This window comes from Balaenoptera musculus, chromosome 16 (assembly GCF_009873245.2).
Source record: "Balaenoptera musculus isolate JJ_BM4_2016_0621 chromosome 16, mBalMus1.pri.v3, whole genome shotgun sequence".
In the NCBI taxonomy this organism is placed as follows: Eukaryota; Metazoa; Chordata; class Mammalia; order Artiodactyla; family Balaenopteridae; genus Balaenoptera; species Balaenoptera musculus.
In genome coordinates, this window is record NC_045800.1 from 60,364,293 (window position 1) to 60,380,953 (window position 16,661).

The 16,661-nt window shown below is 32.7% G+C and overlaps 1 protein-coding gene across 4 annotated transcripts in view; it reads right to left on the minus strand.

Moving 5' to 3' along the window:
• ADK (adenosine kinase) overlaps positions 1-16,661 on the minus strand; it is a 493,701-nt gene that overhangs the window by 210,256 nt on the left and 266,784 nt on the right. For all 4 annotated transcript variants that reach the window (XM_036827944.1, XM_036827943.1, XM_036827946.1 and 1 more), the window contains one exon: positions 14,263-14,371. In XM_036827944.1, coding sequence (XP_036683839.1) covers positions 14,263-14,371 — 109 coding nt within the window. The remainder of the gene's footprint in view (positions 1-14,262; positions 14,372-16,661) is intronic.

A 16,661-nucleotide genomic window follows, 5' to 3' on the forward strand; every position in this document is an offset into this window, starting at 1 on the left:
GTGGAGAGCGGGGGCTCTTTGTTGCCGTGCGTGGGCTTCTCACTGTGGTGGCCTCTCTTGTTGCGGAGCCCCGGCTCTAGGCGCGCAGGCTTTAGTAGTTGTGGCACACGGGCTCAGCAGGTGTGGCTCGCGGGCTCTAGAGCACAGGCTCAGTAGTTGTGGTGCATGGGCTTAGTTGCTCTGCGGCATGTGGGATCTTCCCGGACCACGGCTTGAACCCGTGTCCCCTGCATTGGCAGGTGGATTCTAAACCACCGCACCACCAGGGAAGTCCCCAGGTTTTTAATTTTTAAATAAAGTTTTATTTGGGAATAATTTTATATTTATAGAAAAACTCCAAACATAATAAAGAGAGTTTGCATATGCCCTTCATTCAGTTTGCCCTAATGTTAACATCTTCCATTACCATGGCACATTTGTCCAAACTAAGAAATCAACTTTGGTGTATTACTATTAACTAAAGTCCAGACCTAATTCAGTTTTCACCAGTTTTTACACTAATGTCCTTTTTTGTTCTGGTTCCAATCCAGGAAACCACTTTGTACTTAGTTGTCATATCTCTTTAGTCTCCTCTTATCAGTGACAAGTTCTTAGTTTTTCCTTATTTTTTATAACCTTTAGAGTTCTGAGGAGTACTGTTTGGTATTTTGTAGAATTTCCATCAGTTTGGATTTGTCTGATGCTCTCATGATTAGATCAGGGCTATGGGTTTCATGGAAGAATACAAGATACTACAAGTCCATTTTCCCTGTCCTAGAATCAACCATTTCTCCAAGGAACCCTGGATCCTTTTAGTGGAGAATAGTATTTTCAAACCCAGATCTGGGTGCTGGGTGTGTCTGTTGCTATTGGGGTATCACTGCTTCTAAGCCTTCTCAGGTGACAGAGCTAGGAAATATATGTATGTACACTAACCCATGTGTACACATGTACCTGTAATTATTTCTGCATCTACCCATTTATACATATTAAGCTGAACATGAATTCATACTATTATCTCCAACTCTAACTCAGTACCACAGGGTTTATTTTAGCCTTCCCCCCGGCTTATCTTGTTTATCTGTAACATCCCTCTCTGACAGTGAGAAACCTGAATCCCACCATCCCTCATCTATTTAGATATTTATCCAACCCCAGTATATATGCAAAGTGGGCTCAGAATTATTAAAACTCATACTCCTATAAGAAACAAATCTGCCCAGTAGAATACAGTGTTTCTATAGTGTTCCTCTGTATTTAACTTAACATTTTCCAGTCAAGACACCATTTTCCAAAGTTACTTAGGTCAGCTCCTTTTTTCTACACCCCTTCAGTGAGGTGATGTCATATATTTGTAACACAGGTTGATTCATTTGTCAAAGTCTGCATTAATCCTAGGATTCCCAACATCAAAAGCATTTGCGGGCTTCCCTGGTGGCGCACTGGTTGAGAATCTGCCTGCTAATGCAGGGGACACGGGTTCGAGCCCTGGTCTGGGAAGATCCCACATGCCACGGAGCGGCTGGGCCTGTGAGCCACAACTACTGAGCCTGCGCGTCTGGAGCCTGTGCCCCGCAACGGGAGGGGCCGCGATAGTGAAAGGCCCGCGCACCGCGATGAAGAGCGGTCCCCGCACCGCGATGAAGAGTGGCCCCCACTTGCCGCAACTAGAGAAAGCCCTCGCACGAACCGAAGACCCAGCACAGCCAAAAATAAATAAATAAATAAAAATAAAAAAGTAGCTATAAAAAAAAAATAAATAGAACTGCCCTCCTTGGGTTTCAGCACTGCTGATGTTCTCAGAAACAGATACATTAGATTGTGTTTAAAAAAAAAAAAAAAAAAAAGCATTTGCAAGTTAACTTGTTGTGATGTACAATTCTATGGGCTTTAACAAATGCACAGAATCACGTACCTACCACTATAGTACCATACAAGAACAGTTCTATCACCCAAAAAATTAACCTGTGTGTCTTCTTTGTAGTTAATGATTTTCTTTCCCCATCACTTGTAATTTTAACATCTCAATGATTAAAAATCAGAGTGTAAAAATTAAAACTCATGATTCTTCACAAAATAATACCTAAAACTGTGAGGAGAGTCAATGCTTAAAAGTTATGGTTGAGTGCTTATAATCTATCACTTCAGAGTTCTAGACTGGAGAAAAGACATGTGAGAGTATGAGATCAACTTTGACATTGTTCATGGTTAGGAGTTGGGTTCTAGTCCCAAGCACCTATTATATACATTTAGAAAATATTCTCCAAGAAAGGACGCTCTAAGCTTTTCTCACACAAATGTTTAGGATTGAATTGTAAATGGTTTACTAGAAACATTTTAAAAAACAAAACAAAAACAAACCCACAACTACAGTGTAGGGACAATGAACTAGAAAATTATCTTACAGACTACTCAATTTGGTATATCAATTATGTGACTATTTAATCTTAGTGGATACACTGACAGCTACCCAATATCATAGATCTGAAGAATTCAATTTCAGAAGGATAGCTCAAGTAGATTGACAGTTTAAAAAATATAATAAAAATCTTCAGCTTGCTTATTTGTACCCTCTCTTAAAAGAAAAAAAAAATGAGGTTTGGAAGTTTCCATTTTACTTACATTTAAGTAGTCTGTTAAATCAGTACAGATTTCACATACAATTTTAGAATCACGTTCCCAAAGGCAGTATCATCTGGAGATATGGTTAACTATATGGGTCTAAGCAGCACAATCCACTTACTGGCAGTATTATCACCAGTTAAAGACTTTAAGTTTAGCTTTCTCCCCCTGGTGGTAGTATCTGTGTTAACGTTTTAAATAATATTTGGCCTCTTCTAAAGGAAGCACTTGTCTCCTATAGTTCCTCTTTTTTTTTTTTTTCCAAAATGCAATTACAACCATTATATTATTGTAAATTACATGCTGGGGTTATCTCAGTAAGTATCTGTCAAATGTAAAACTTACAGAAGGTTTTCAATGTAATAACGATGTTTTATCATCTTAATGACAAACTCTTTAAAAAACTTCCTGAAGTGTACCAATTGGGGTGGTCTAAATTAACGGTATCTTAGCAGCCCAAGGGTAGTAAAAATAGATTGAACTACCAAATTTCATCATACTTATAGCAGCTGTCTTCCTGCCTCTAGGAAGCTAAGTATTTAACAAAGCAGACAGCTTGGCATTGGCATCTGATTAGCACTGTGTGTATTGTCAGATAGAATGTGCTTGGCTCTTTTGTTCCAGGGTTTGATTAAAAATCTGGAGAGCAGTGGCATCATGTAACTTTATTCTTAAGGCCTCTGAAAGGTAAATAAACTGTGATGCTTCGTCTGGTATTGTACATGAAAGACTGATCAATGATTTTCTGGTAATATATTTTATCAAACCATAGAAAATTTAAATAAAGGAATTCTTTTTTTTTGGGGGTACATACACCAAAGATTTATTGAAGCAGGCAGATCTTAAAATCATTTAAATTAAATATTTTATATATTAAAAACAGTTTCACAATAGGTTGCTTTGAAGCATATTGAGTCCTATAATTAAAATACTGTGGGTGGGGAGGAAGAAGGGTCATTTTAGAGCACATAAGTACAAGATTCTATTCCTAAAATTATCAACAGTATAGATGAAGATTCACAAAAAATTTTCAAATGCATATGAACATCTTACTGGAAAAATAACACTTTCTTGTAAGAATAATACTGTTTTGATGCAGATGCCCAAACATTAAACTATAAAAGGGTGACTCTCATTACCTCCTCCCCACAAATTTCTTCGAAAATTAATTACAAATGATTGTGCTTACTGGCAGAGTTCAAAATCAGTAGAGTCCATGCAAACAATCTACTTCAATGAGAAGTACATTCTTTTACTCTATCAAATCCATCGGAGGTAATCAGACTAGATGTTTTATTCAACAGGGCTGAAGAAAATTGTTCTACAATAGGTTAATTCAAAATGGCAGCATAGAAAATGCATCTGTCAGTGGGGATCAAATTACAGGGCAAGCTCCTCTCAATGCTTAGAAAAACAAGTCTGCAGTTCTACAGATTATGTGCCTGTGTGTGTTTAAAGGGGTGGGAAAGGAGCTAAATATCTGAGCTAACCTCCAATTAAAGTCAATCATAAAAACAGCCAATTTAATGAGTGCGGATTTCTTTGGGTAATTATAACACCAACCACTTTTTTCTCTTTTAAATCTGTAATTCTGCCTTCTTGTTATTGCTTGCTTTGTCATTAATCGCCTCAGGACCTTGATTTCCTAGCAACAGACTGCCACCAAACATTTGGCTCCTGTTCAACATTTCCTTTGTGAAAAATGGCACTGCTGTTGCCGCCTGGGCTGCTGCAGCTAGACTGGCTGTGTAAGTGCTCTAATAATGTATTCTACTGAAAAAAAAAAAAATCACATGATATGGGGTGCGATGACTGAGCTCAGTTAATTACTGAGCTGGGAAGTTTATCTACAATCTAAAAGCTGTTGAGGAGTAGGGGGATATAAGGATTAAAAAGGTGCTCCTTCCATTATCAATAATTTGCAGGTGAGAATTTACAAAGAAATATTTTATTCTTGAGTTGACAGGTTTCTGTTTAACTTTATTTAGGAAAGGGTACAAAAGGCCAATGTCCCGCAAATGTTGCTTGACAAATTCTTTCTCCACAAAATAGCCCCAAACACACAAAAGAATCATAGAACAGTTTGCTGCAATTTTAAAAAGGAAATTAACCTATATATCTGTCAGCTGTTTCTTTTCTACTTAAGGCAAAAATCATGTGTATATGTAAATATACTATGAGATGACAGAATGAGGTTTTCATTCACAATATGAACACTAGACACAATGAAAATAGACTAATTTAAGTTATTGTGTTTTGATATATTGTACACCTAAATAACTATTTTATAACTCAAGGTAAGAGAAAAAAGATGCTTATCATTATTTTTGAAATGATTCAATTGGGATTGAAAGAAACCAAACCTCATAATTGGAAACCCAGTGATAAGGTAGATATTTTGTCATTTTTTTTTACTTGGTAGATTTATCAAGATTCTCCATGCCTTAGAAATACTACCACTTCCAGTAATGATAGTTATGGAAATTAGCATGGCATGTCAGAGATGGTTCGCTGAAACCTTGCTTTAGTTCTCAGAAATATGGCTTTATAAGACTGGCATGTTTCAGGATTGCTGTCAGGATATGATAATTTAACATACCCAAGGGTACACTAAGTATTATGGAAGCATCTGTGAAACTAATAAGTCAGTGGACATTCCGATTCTTACCAATGTCTACATACTATATTAAAAAAACTTTCCACAAAGTATAGTCCCAATTCGGCTCATCTGAGGAAGTAAAAATGCTACAGTCTACCTGAAAACATCACAATGACCACCTTGACAGACTGAAATAAAAATGACTTTAGGGAATATTTACAAAGAAGCACTAGCATTATTAGGTCTTTGGTTATATTCAGGTAATGAAAACATACAGATATTTTTAAAAGAGAGCAAATGATTCAAAGATATTTGAATAATTTTATAAATTCTGCTCTTCTATCACTGGCACTAAATACATCATTTCACCACTAAGTTTGATTCTCCACTTTAACATATTTTTACAAAAAACAATTCTTGACTGATATAAGGAAACAAGTATAGAGTCACACTAGAAAAGTTTTAGAAATCCAGAATGGACATTTTCTAATATGGAACTATAATTGGATTATGTATCATTTAATTCACTATTTACTATAACAGAGGTTCTTGACCTGGGCTCCATTAATTAGCAGAAAGCTTTTTTAATCTATGAACTACCAAAAATTATATTAAAATTTTATGAGTAAATAAATTTTTCTGGAATGGTTCAAAACTCAGAAAAGATTAAAATCTACTACACTAAGCACATCAATCTACCTCAGAAACGCTAGTCAACATTCTTAAGCAAAATAATATTTTTAAGATTCAATTTAGTTTATTATAGCTGTCAAATGTTAACCTTAAAGGAGCTACATATCTGTAAAAATAATTATTTTTGTAGGATGAGTAACAGAATATATGGTGCTCTTTTGTTTTGTATATGTGCATCTTTCTGAAAAGACTGAATCAAAATATTTTTGGTGGGTTACTATACATTTTATATTTTATTTGATAGTGACAGTTTATGTCATGTCCCTTAAACTTAACAATAATAAAGTTGGTCTTAAATTGTTTATAGAATGAAGAAAGAAATAATACTTTGAAAAATGAATACACAAAATGACTAGTCAGGACAGCAGAGTTAAACAGGGGTGGGAGGTTACACAAAATTTATGTTTGGGCTAAGGGTATTATAGGGAAAGATGGGAGAGAGTTACAGGGAAAAGTGTTCAAGGGTTTATCAAAATTTAAAGAAAAACTTGTGTCAGCAATCTGTATAGAGTACAAGAGGAATGCATTTGGAAAAGCAGCAATCTATCTTTCAGAATATCTTCAACTATTTAGGATTTGCTAATGTTTCTAACTGTATCAGGACAATGTCAGTGAAAAAGTTAACATGAATATGTCCAAGTGGTAGAGAGAAAACACATGACAGACACAAGAGGTTAGAGTCAAATGAGCCCTGTTATAAAGCTGAGAAACCTGTATTGGTCTGAAGCTGGATAACAGCAAATATGGATTTAATATGCCTGAGTAAGTACTGGAAAGGAAGAACACTGTTTTCTCATTTTTCATCCCACTTTACCAAATATAATTTTAAAATCTTCACCTACTACGTGTCATTCACCCAAATCAGAAAAAAAAAAATTAGGTGACATTTTAAAGAACTGACCCCAAAACATGGTAACATTGTATCTAGAACAAATAAATGAGAACAAAAGCTTACAAGACACTCTTTAGAGTACCTGCAAAAGAGAAAGAGGTAATAGGAAGAAAACAAAAAAGACTTACTATGACTTCCACTACATATGTCAAAGAACAAAGACATAAATTCATTATTTGTCTAATTAGGAACAATTATATAATTTATAGCCATAATACCTGAATATCACTGAAACCATTATGAGATGTGGATACAAGATTGAATGCAGGGACCATGGAGAATTACTGCTAATTGGTACAAAGTTTCTTTTTGTGGTGATGTTCAAGTTCTAAAATTAGATTACAGTGATGGTTGCAGAACTCCATGAATATACTAACAATCACTGAATTGTACACTTTAAACCAGTGAACTTTACAGTATATAAACATCTCAATAAAGCTGCTATAAAGAGATTAAATCCAATTTAATTTATCTAGAAGAATAGAGACAACAGAACATATGGGTTAAATCATATTAAGCTATAAAGATTGTATACAGTAAAATATGTTAGAAAACAGATATACTTCTACAGATACTAGACTATGTCCAATTTATATACAATTTCAAACATGTGACAACTAGCACATAAAAATGTATACTGTCATCACAATGTCTATAAATTTTCCCTCTCAAAGATGTTTATTAAAGAGATTTAGTAAACATTTTCTCAAGCAATTGCTGAGTGGTCTGAAATATATAAATAAAGTAAACTGAAGTGTAAATATTTCAGTAGATGGTTTGTTAATTCATTTGAGGCTCTATATAAGAACCTACTGTCTTAATAACTAATTGCTATACATACGTTTATTTTCTTACCTTCTAAGGCAATTAGCACGTAGTGTGGTTTCCAACCTCACATAAAATTCCAAGACTTCATTATAATGTCACAAATCCAAAACACAAAAACTTCCAATCTTTATCTTTAGAGCCCAAAGCTTCTTTAATCAACACTCTTACTTTTCTAACTAAGTAAAAAGATTATTCTGTTTAGCTGAAAATAACCTTACTTTAATATTTCATAGATTCCCTCCTCCTAGTAGAGAGTTTTATTTTTGACAACTGCTAAAAATAAGACTTAAGAAAAATTACAGGAATATAGGAGTAAACTGCTCAACTTGGAGAAAATATTTATCTATAAAAATTCAAAGTATTAGTCTAAAAAATGATACTGTTAGAGTTTAACTTGCCAGAAAAAAATTCTAGACAAACTGAAAATAAGTACAAATAGAATTTCTAAAAATCACATTCTTGTTCGAAAAATTTTCTAGTATGAATCAAAGATTATCTCTAATAAGGAAGAAGTAAGAACAGTAATCATTTGTGTAACTCACTGGACATCAGTAACATAAGGAAAATTTTTTTTAAGTTAAAAATTAAACTCTAATACTAATGCTTAAGAAGCAATACAATTAACAGTCTTTTTCTTTCTCTCTATATTATATCCAAGCTAAAGATAGACATTTTTACCACATAGTTTTGGGCTTTACTTGAAGGGGTATCAAATTGGTACATAAAACTCTAAATTCCTGCAAGACAAAGATTCATATATATACAACAACCCCCTTATCTGTGGGGAATAAGTTCCAAGAACGCCAGTGTGTACCTGCAACTGCCAACAGTACTGAACCCTTTATATACTATGTTTTTTTCATCAGCACTATTCTTGCACTTTGTGGCCATTATGAAGTAAGATAAGGGTTATTTGAACACAAGCACTGTGATACTGCAACAACTGATCTGATAACTGAGACAGCTACTAAGTGACTAAAGGGCAGGTAGAGTACAGTGTGGGTATGCTGGACAAAGGACAGAGCAGGATGGCACAAGATTTCATCAGCCTACTCAGAATGGTGCACAATTTAAACTTATAAATTGTTTATTGCTGGAATTTTCCATTTACTATTTTCAGGTTGAAGTTGATCATGGGTAACTGAAACCACAAAAAGTAGAACGGCGGATAAGGGTTGGAAGGAGGGGCAGGGGTTGGGTGTACCACTATACTAAATGTCAGGAATTATATACAAACATGTAATGCTCCAGATAGAAGGGAAAAAAACACATTTTTCTTATTTTATTTTTTGAATTTATAAATGTAATAGTTAATGTCACCTATAAGGATATTTTTAAAAATTTTAAAAAAGGCTTAAAAATTCACAATTACTCCCTAATGAAGTCAATGAAGCAATTCAGAATAGTATAGTCAAAAACCTGAAGTAAAAAAATGCAGAAATAAAGCCAAATGATGATCTTTGATTTGACCAATACAATGGGAGCTCCAATACATAAGCGTTCAAAAACTGCATTTAGAACACTGATAAAATGAAAAGTCAGAGGTAGTTCAACCATCCAACTCCTTAACTAATAATCTCAGAAGACTATTATGAAGATTAATAAATTCCAAAAATGCCTTGAATTCATTCATAGCTAAATGCTTTATAAAGAACTGTGACCTATTAAATCAATTATCATTCACAATTAAATAGCTTAAACTTAAAAAAAATCAATTTGTTTACTTATTTTGCCAAAGTATATTCATTATAATAGTACAGCGCTCACAAGATGATACTACAAAGGCTTTTTCTATGGTGTAATAAGGTTTTATGGCAACGAGTTTAAGTAATTGTCCATAAGTGAGCAAAACTTTTCTATTTTCACCTATCCAGATTTTTTTTTGGGGGGGAGGGAGTAGTACAAATCTCATACATATATATTAAATTAATAGGTATCTTTCATTTCCTTGTACATTACTCTAATTTCTGTTAGGTCACCATTACGAGACAAATTCATTCCCTTTCATTAGAACCTTTCTCAAATTTTTTCATGACAAAGTTAGAATATTAGATGATACAATTTTGAACATAATCAAATGTCTTTTAAAATTCCTAATCATGTTATACTGTAGAGTATTTTTTAGTAAATGCTATCAAAAGAAAACCAAATCCTAAAAAAACAGCAATTCTATTATTTCATTATACATTCAATTTGTTATTCAACATTCACTGAAAAAATTACTAATATGTAAAATTCCAAATAATGATCTCATAGACTAGATTTCTTATAATTTATCACCTCATTTTAATGAATTTAGTTATTGCTTTCACATTACTGACAAAGATATTTAATTGTGAGTCTAAGTAACAGTTCTACTAAGATAAATTATTACTCATGGAGTCATTAAGAATTTTAGTAGAAAACCCAACCAGGACAAACAAAGTGAGAGATGTAAGACCTAAATAGATGTTATTGATTACTGCTTGTCCTTTACATGCAAAAACTCCTATTTCTTACCAAATATGGGAACTCTATTCCTTTCCTCCAAGGTTGTACACTTCTCCAAACCATGTTTCCTCCAATTATCCATGATCATACCTCCCGTTATTCCAGAAGCAAATATTAGTAACATTTAAAACCTTACCTTCACAAAAACTATATTAACCAAAATGGTAAGACTGTAGACTGAAAAGAGATAAAAGTGGTCAGATGGAGTTATAAATTAAAGACAGACAGGGTAAAAGAAGATCTGTAATAAGCCACTGGAACTGGAAAAATCACAGAAAGAAGGAAATATGCATAGGAGTCAAAGGAAAATTCAAACTACTGGTCCCATATTCTCAAACAATTATTGACAAACTATGATTCCCTGTTCTTCCATTACAGTGCTTAATTTTGAATCAGTAAAAAAGAACACACATTGGGTGACAGTTTATGCAAAGTAAGTCACATGGCACTGGAAGCTTTTGTTAACCTATTTCTTAAATATCTGTTTGATCTCTAAAGTTAAAATTTCTCCCTATATAGGCCTAAACTTGCAAGATGATTAGTGTTTTACCATGTATTTGAAACTTGGAACCTTTTTCTCATTAAAAAGTCTTTAGAAATAATGCATAAATTTCTGTGCCAAATCCCACTGTACTCACAATGTAGTCCAAAACACTATTAAGGACTGACTGACAATATTAGAAAAATTACTATAACATTAGTAATTATACATGGATGAACAGTTATCTACTAGCTAAGAGCTTTTAAATTTATTTTTAAATGATAAAGTGACAGCTAGAGAATTTTATAGAATCTACAACAGTAATTTAGGGAGTTTCTTAGGTTGAATCAACCTTAAGACTGTTCAAATTCAAAGAAAAAGTCAGGCAATCTGGCAGAAATAGAGAGTCAGCTAAAAAAAAAGGAAAAACAAAACCAACCAGGAAATTTCTAATTCCAACCATGATGAAAAGAATGAGGAATGGATTTAAACAACTTACACAACTATAAAATTGGACAAAGTATAGGAAATATCAATTTTGAGAAATTGGACAATAATCAAATAAGGGGCAAGATAAGGTGATCCCTACAATTATTCAAACTTAATTCCTAGAGAGAATTTCCAGATTGCAGTCAGGGCAGAGAGAACCTAAACAGAGTCCAGTAGTCTCCATTCAGGAAAGCCAAGGTAGCTAGCACGTGCAAGGGCAGCATATTGGAAAGGAGAGAGCCATTTGAAGAAAGAGGTACAAAATGAGAACTCAAGATCTGCAGGACTTTCCCAAGTCTTTAGCACATGTGCATGAGGAAACAACCCAATGCCATGGCAAGAACCAGAAAAAAACACATAAGACAGAATTTGCAGACAAGGGCATTAAAACAGGTGTTACAACTATATCCCGTAACTTTAGAAATGGCAGACAGCAACACGAATATGTAAAGCAGACAGAGCAGGAGTAAAAAAAAGGCCCAAATGTTTAAACACTGAAAATATAAAAATAAAATGAAAATAACTACAAATATCAAGAGGCAGGATGAAATTAGAGTGCTAATTTTCTCACTTTTCACAGCACATTAATATTGCTTAAAAAAGAAAATCTATGGTTTAGAAATTTAATGGCTCCAATTTCCTCATCTTTTTCATAAACCTTTCCTAAATATCATAGTCTTAGAGGGCTAGTGTAAGAAATATTTCATATAAGAGAAGAAGCAGACATATGCCAATCTGATTATAAAGGTAAAGAGCAACTAAGATTTACGTTTTCAACATGTAATTAGCTATTGACATAACCAGTAATCCCTAAAAACCTACTAACAAAGAATTCAGTTTAAACATGGAAAAACTGAGTTTATATGCCGTAAGTGGGACACCTGCTATGAAGGTAAAAAAGATGTCAACACTTCATTTAAACCGAAAGAGAATACTGGTATATGCATATTCCATTTCAACTTTTTATTAGAAAAGTTTTTGCTGTGAATTGCAGATTCAATGCATTATGTGACAGAAAATGAGGAAGGTTTTGAATTTTCTTAACGCTTGTGACCATTATTAATTCATGGAAGAGTGAGAAGAAGAGTTGAGTATGTAGATCTAGTTTATTTTATGTAATGCAGATAGACATCTTACTTATGGAAATGTGTTAGATATATTGAGCTGCTTCTTCAGATCAAGAACCTTTTGTATAAAGAGCTCCCACAATTTCAAGTTATTGAACCTCTGAAGTTTATGATGATGATGTAAGACGACTGCTGACACTACAGAACCTGAAAGTGTAGAGAAGCCAACCTGATTTCTTGAAATAAGTATAGACATACATATCTACTCTATCTAAATTTGCAGTTTTCTTATTAAGACTAGACTGGATGCTCTGAGCTGAAAGGGAATTAAAGATTTAAAAGAAATGCTGAAAGTCTGTGGAAATAATTTTACATTTCAGAAGAAATTTCACAGATTTTGATGAATAAGAAGTACGTTCTTAGTTGTTAACAGAATAAATATTTGTTGAATGTTCACCAAGAATATACAGCATCTACAGCATCTCAAGTATCCAATATGAGTCTACTATTTTCAGAACTATTTAAAAATAGCCAAACTCTGAACAAACTATAGATTTACCTGGCAATGTGAAAGAGCATTCTTTTATGAAACAGCTGAAACAGAAACTAAGAGCTAACAGCTACAATCAGATATATCAACTGGAATACATTTTGATACTTGTTTCTGGCTGAATATACCACACAAGTCTAAAAAGTAATTCAATTTTATTAATTTGACCAAAACTGATCACTCTACACTTTATACAAAACTGTACTTGAATAGTTAACGCTACTATAAAAGTTCCATCCACCCAAAGTTGGCTAGATGAGTTATAGTTACATGATTGTTATAACTATTAGCTGGTTGCAAGTTGGGTCTATACTGCTACAAAAATTTCATTCACACAAAACTGGCTAGATGTGTTACATGTACGTAAGTGTTAAAATTATGACTTCTTTCCAAGTTAGCTCATTAATTTGGGGCCCAATTACTATATACTGACATACAAAGAGTTGTAATTGTCAGGATAAAAATATTTTTCTAACTTAATATATTGTCATGTTTCAGTCAGTACATATAACATAAATAACACCAAACTTTAAACCATATGCTCTTTGACTTTCAAATGTAAGATGGTTGGAAGAAGAGATAACATGACTTTCCTCTATATAATCGTCTCAATGTAAGCATTTACTTGACAGTTATAAAGGGGCAGGATTCGCTATACAGAGGCATCAATAACCTTGTAAAGCCTACAGCAGTGCACATAAACATGCTGTAGGAGACATTAACACTAGACTGAAAGAAATAATTATATTTTCAATAAACATGTTCCTACTGGATAATCAATTTTTTATGCATCTTACCAGCTGTTTCACAGCTCAGGTAGTAAATGGCAGCAGCTGTTATATCAAAACCATATATGCAAATGAAGTGCTTTTAATTTTTCATAGGTATCTACTTAGTATTTGTGATGAGCCACATTTAACTCACATTAAATAAAAACAAGGTATTCATAGGGTGATTAATTCAGGAGAATTTTTAGTACAGTCTTATTTTAGAAATGAATTCTTAACCAATTATTTTTTATGCCAGAAGGCTTAATAATTCAAATTACATGTTGCCCATATTCTGATATTTAAAAGATTTGTCATGATCAATGTTTCTAAAATATTAACTTAAAAGGTGTCATGGTAATTACTATGGAATAAATAGTAATTAAGATTTTTCATCAAATAAGCTCAAACTGTTTGCAGTGAATATTTATATTGCTAATAATATTTCCGCACACAATGCATGGCATCATTCACAACAAGTAGCCTAAAAATACAAAATATAAATTTCCAGAATTACTTCAAAAGACCTTAAGATTTAATATAGAATTTGATACTTGGTTTAAAAACATCTATGTATAATGTATGCAAAAAGAGGTATATTTGAAGGTAAATAATACAAATCACCTTACCACAGAATGATCATATTTCTGTTCTGTATTTGTAATAGTGAACCTAGCATATGCTTTGAGATGGGTAAAGAATTTACAGGATAATAAGAGACAATTATTTTTAAATGTACATCAGCTAACAACTATAATTTATAGTGTGAATATGTACCAGAAATTTGAATTAGGCAAATACTTACTGCTATATAATAAACTCTTGCTTTGTCTACCAACATCCAGTTTTTCTCCATATCAAGATGATTTTCCTTTTTATAACAATTGGCAGCAGCAAGATTAGCTACAAGGGATCTAAAACAACAATAACAAAAAGTAAGTAAGTTTTACATATAGTCAAACTTGTCTTATAACTATACAGTTAACTAAAAACATTTTTGTAAATTTTGTTTTAATTTTATTCTTAATTCTTCAAACTGCCGTACAGATTTTAATAAATGTAAATACAGTTACTTTTGTTTTGAAAACTTTTCAAGACTTCTCTGTTGCCTTTGAGATAAACAAGGACATTAATCCTTGCTCTAAATATCATCTGGTATTTTGAGAAACTGGCATTTAAGCTTCCTTTTGATACTAAAATGATAAAATTATCTACTTTCTACATTTTTAATAGTTCAAAATGCAGTTAAGAAATAGCTACTATGTAGTTACACACAAAAAAATATATATGCAACTAAAAACTTCAGTTTTCAAATATCAACACACTATCCACTGATATTTAATCTAATGCTTTAAAAGCCAAGTATGGGATTAATTTTACAAAACACACATATAAATGTAGACCATATTTACTATGAGGGATTAATTTTATTAATCCATTACATTTTACATTACATTACATAAAACCATTACATTTTATGGACTAGAATAAATTAAAATTAGTTTTCATAGTTGAAAACTCCCTGCGCTGTTCCAGTTTTGTAGCTGAAAATCTAAGCAGAATACTACACTTAAAATCTTGTTCCAAGTGCCACACAGAGCATTTTATTATTGCCCAACAATTATACTTAATACAATAATTATTTATGTTACAGACAAAGAAATAAAAACACTTTTCCCCCTCCTTCTGACCCACAAATTAAAAAAAAAAAACTTGCCAATTTTTCAAATTTTTTTTTAGTAACAGTTGTGGTTAAAAACATCCCACAAATACATCATCTCATCACTTAAGATTTTGGTAATATGGCTAGATTCTCTCTTGAAAAAAATAAATCAATTCTCTTCCAAAACATATATCTACTCACTCATATGCCATCTGACTAACTGAAGGATACATTCTGTTTATGCTCAATTAAATTAATGAAAATAAGAGTGATATTCATCAATACATGTATATGCAAAATAACTATATTACAAATTTAAGGATAATTAATTTATAAAAAATATTTTAGTAATCATGACTCCTGCAAAATGTTGACAAAAAACGGTTACTAAATAAAAGCAAATACTTCTGGTATGAGCTACTAAACTGTATTTTGATTAAAAAAAACTACTCTTTCATAGGAAACTAAATAGTTCCTCCAAAAGAAAATACAGGTATTCTTACTATCCAAGTATATCTATCTGGTTCAGAGTTTGTGGAGAATAAGAAGATTCTTATTTTGTGGATTAAGAAGAATATTCCCTTAACCTGAGTTTGGGACACTGGAAGTAAGAGTTCCTAGCTCTATTTAAAACAACTTATCCAAATCTATTAGGTTCCACAATTTGCATAATGAATTAGACAGCGAGGGTTTCCCTCAGTTTCTGACTTCCAATAGCACCTAATTAATACTGATCACCATGACCATTATATGAGTATATAAATTAAGCTGTTGAAATCTGGAAGACCTAATATTATCATACCTGTTCTTTAAAATAACAACTTAACATACAAAAACAATTTAGCAATTTTACTGTAGCCGGAGTGGTATCAGAGGCAAAAGTTGACACATTTCTCACTAATGGGAAAACTCTGCACCTGCCTACTAAAGTTGGTTTTTAGAAACACTGAAAAGGGAAAAGGTCTAAATAAGTATATCTCAGTGTTTGAACTGATGGTTTTATTTATTAAAACCTTAAAATCATAAATTTCTCCTACACCCAAAAAATAAAGTTACAGGAAAGTTTGAAAATGGCTTTGGTACCCTAATTGTTTTTGAAAGTTATATTTTAGTTATTTAATGACTACTGTCCAGAATAGTGTCAGGTCTTTAACATACATTTGAGAGGTCAAAGAGTGAGCAAAAACAAATGAGGTAAAAAGGAGGAATGGAGCAAGAGGAGGAGAGATAAGGGAGGAAATAAGGAAAAGAAGACAAAGAGGCAAATAAGAAAGAAGGGGAAGAAAGGGAGATAGGAAATGGTGGAGGACAGACAATATTTTTAGCTATAAGGGATGTAAAGTATCTAGTAAATCACCATTTTAAAAGAGATCATCTTTGGTGATTCTAACAATATAATAACTAGGAAAATTTTTTTTTTTCCTTTCCAAAGGAGAAAAAAGCCCATGCTGATAAGCAGTATGCTAATAATGATGTTAGCAAAGCATGAATGTACTGAAGATATACCTCCATGTAGCTGCAAAAGGCACCAAAAAAAGCAA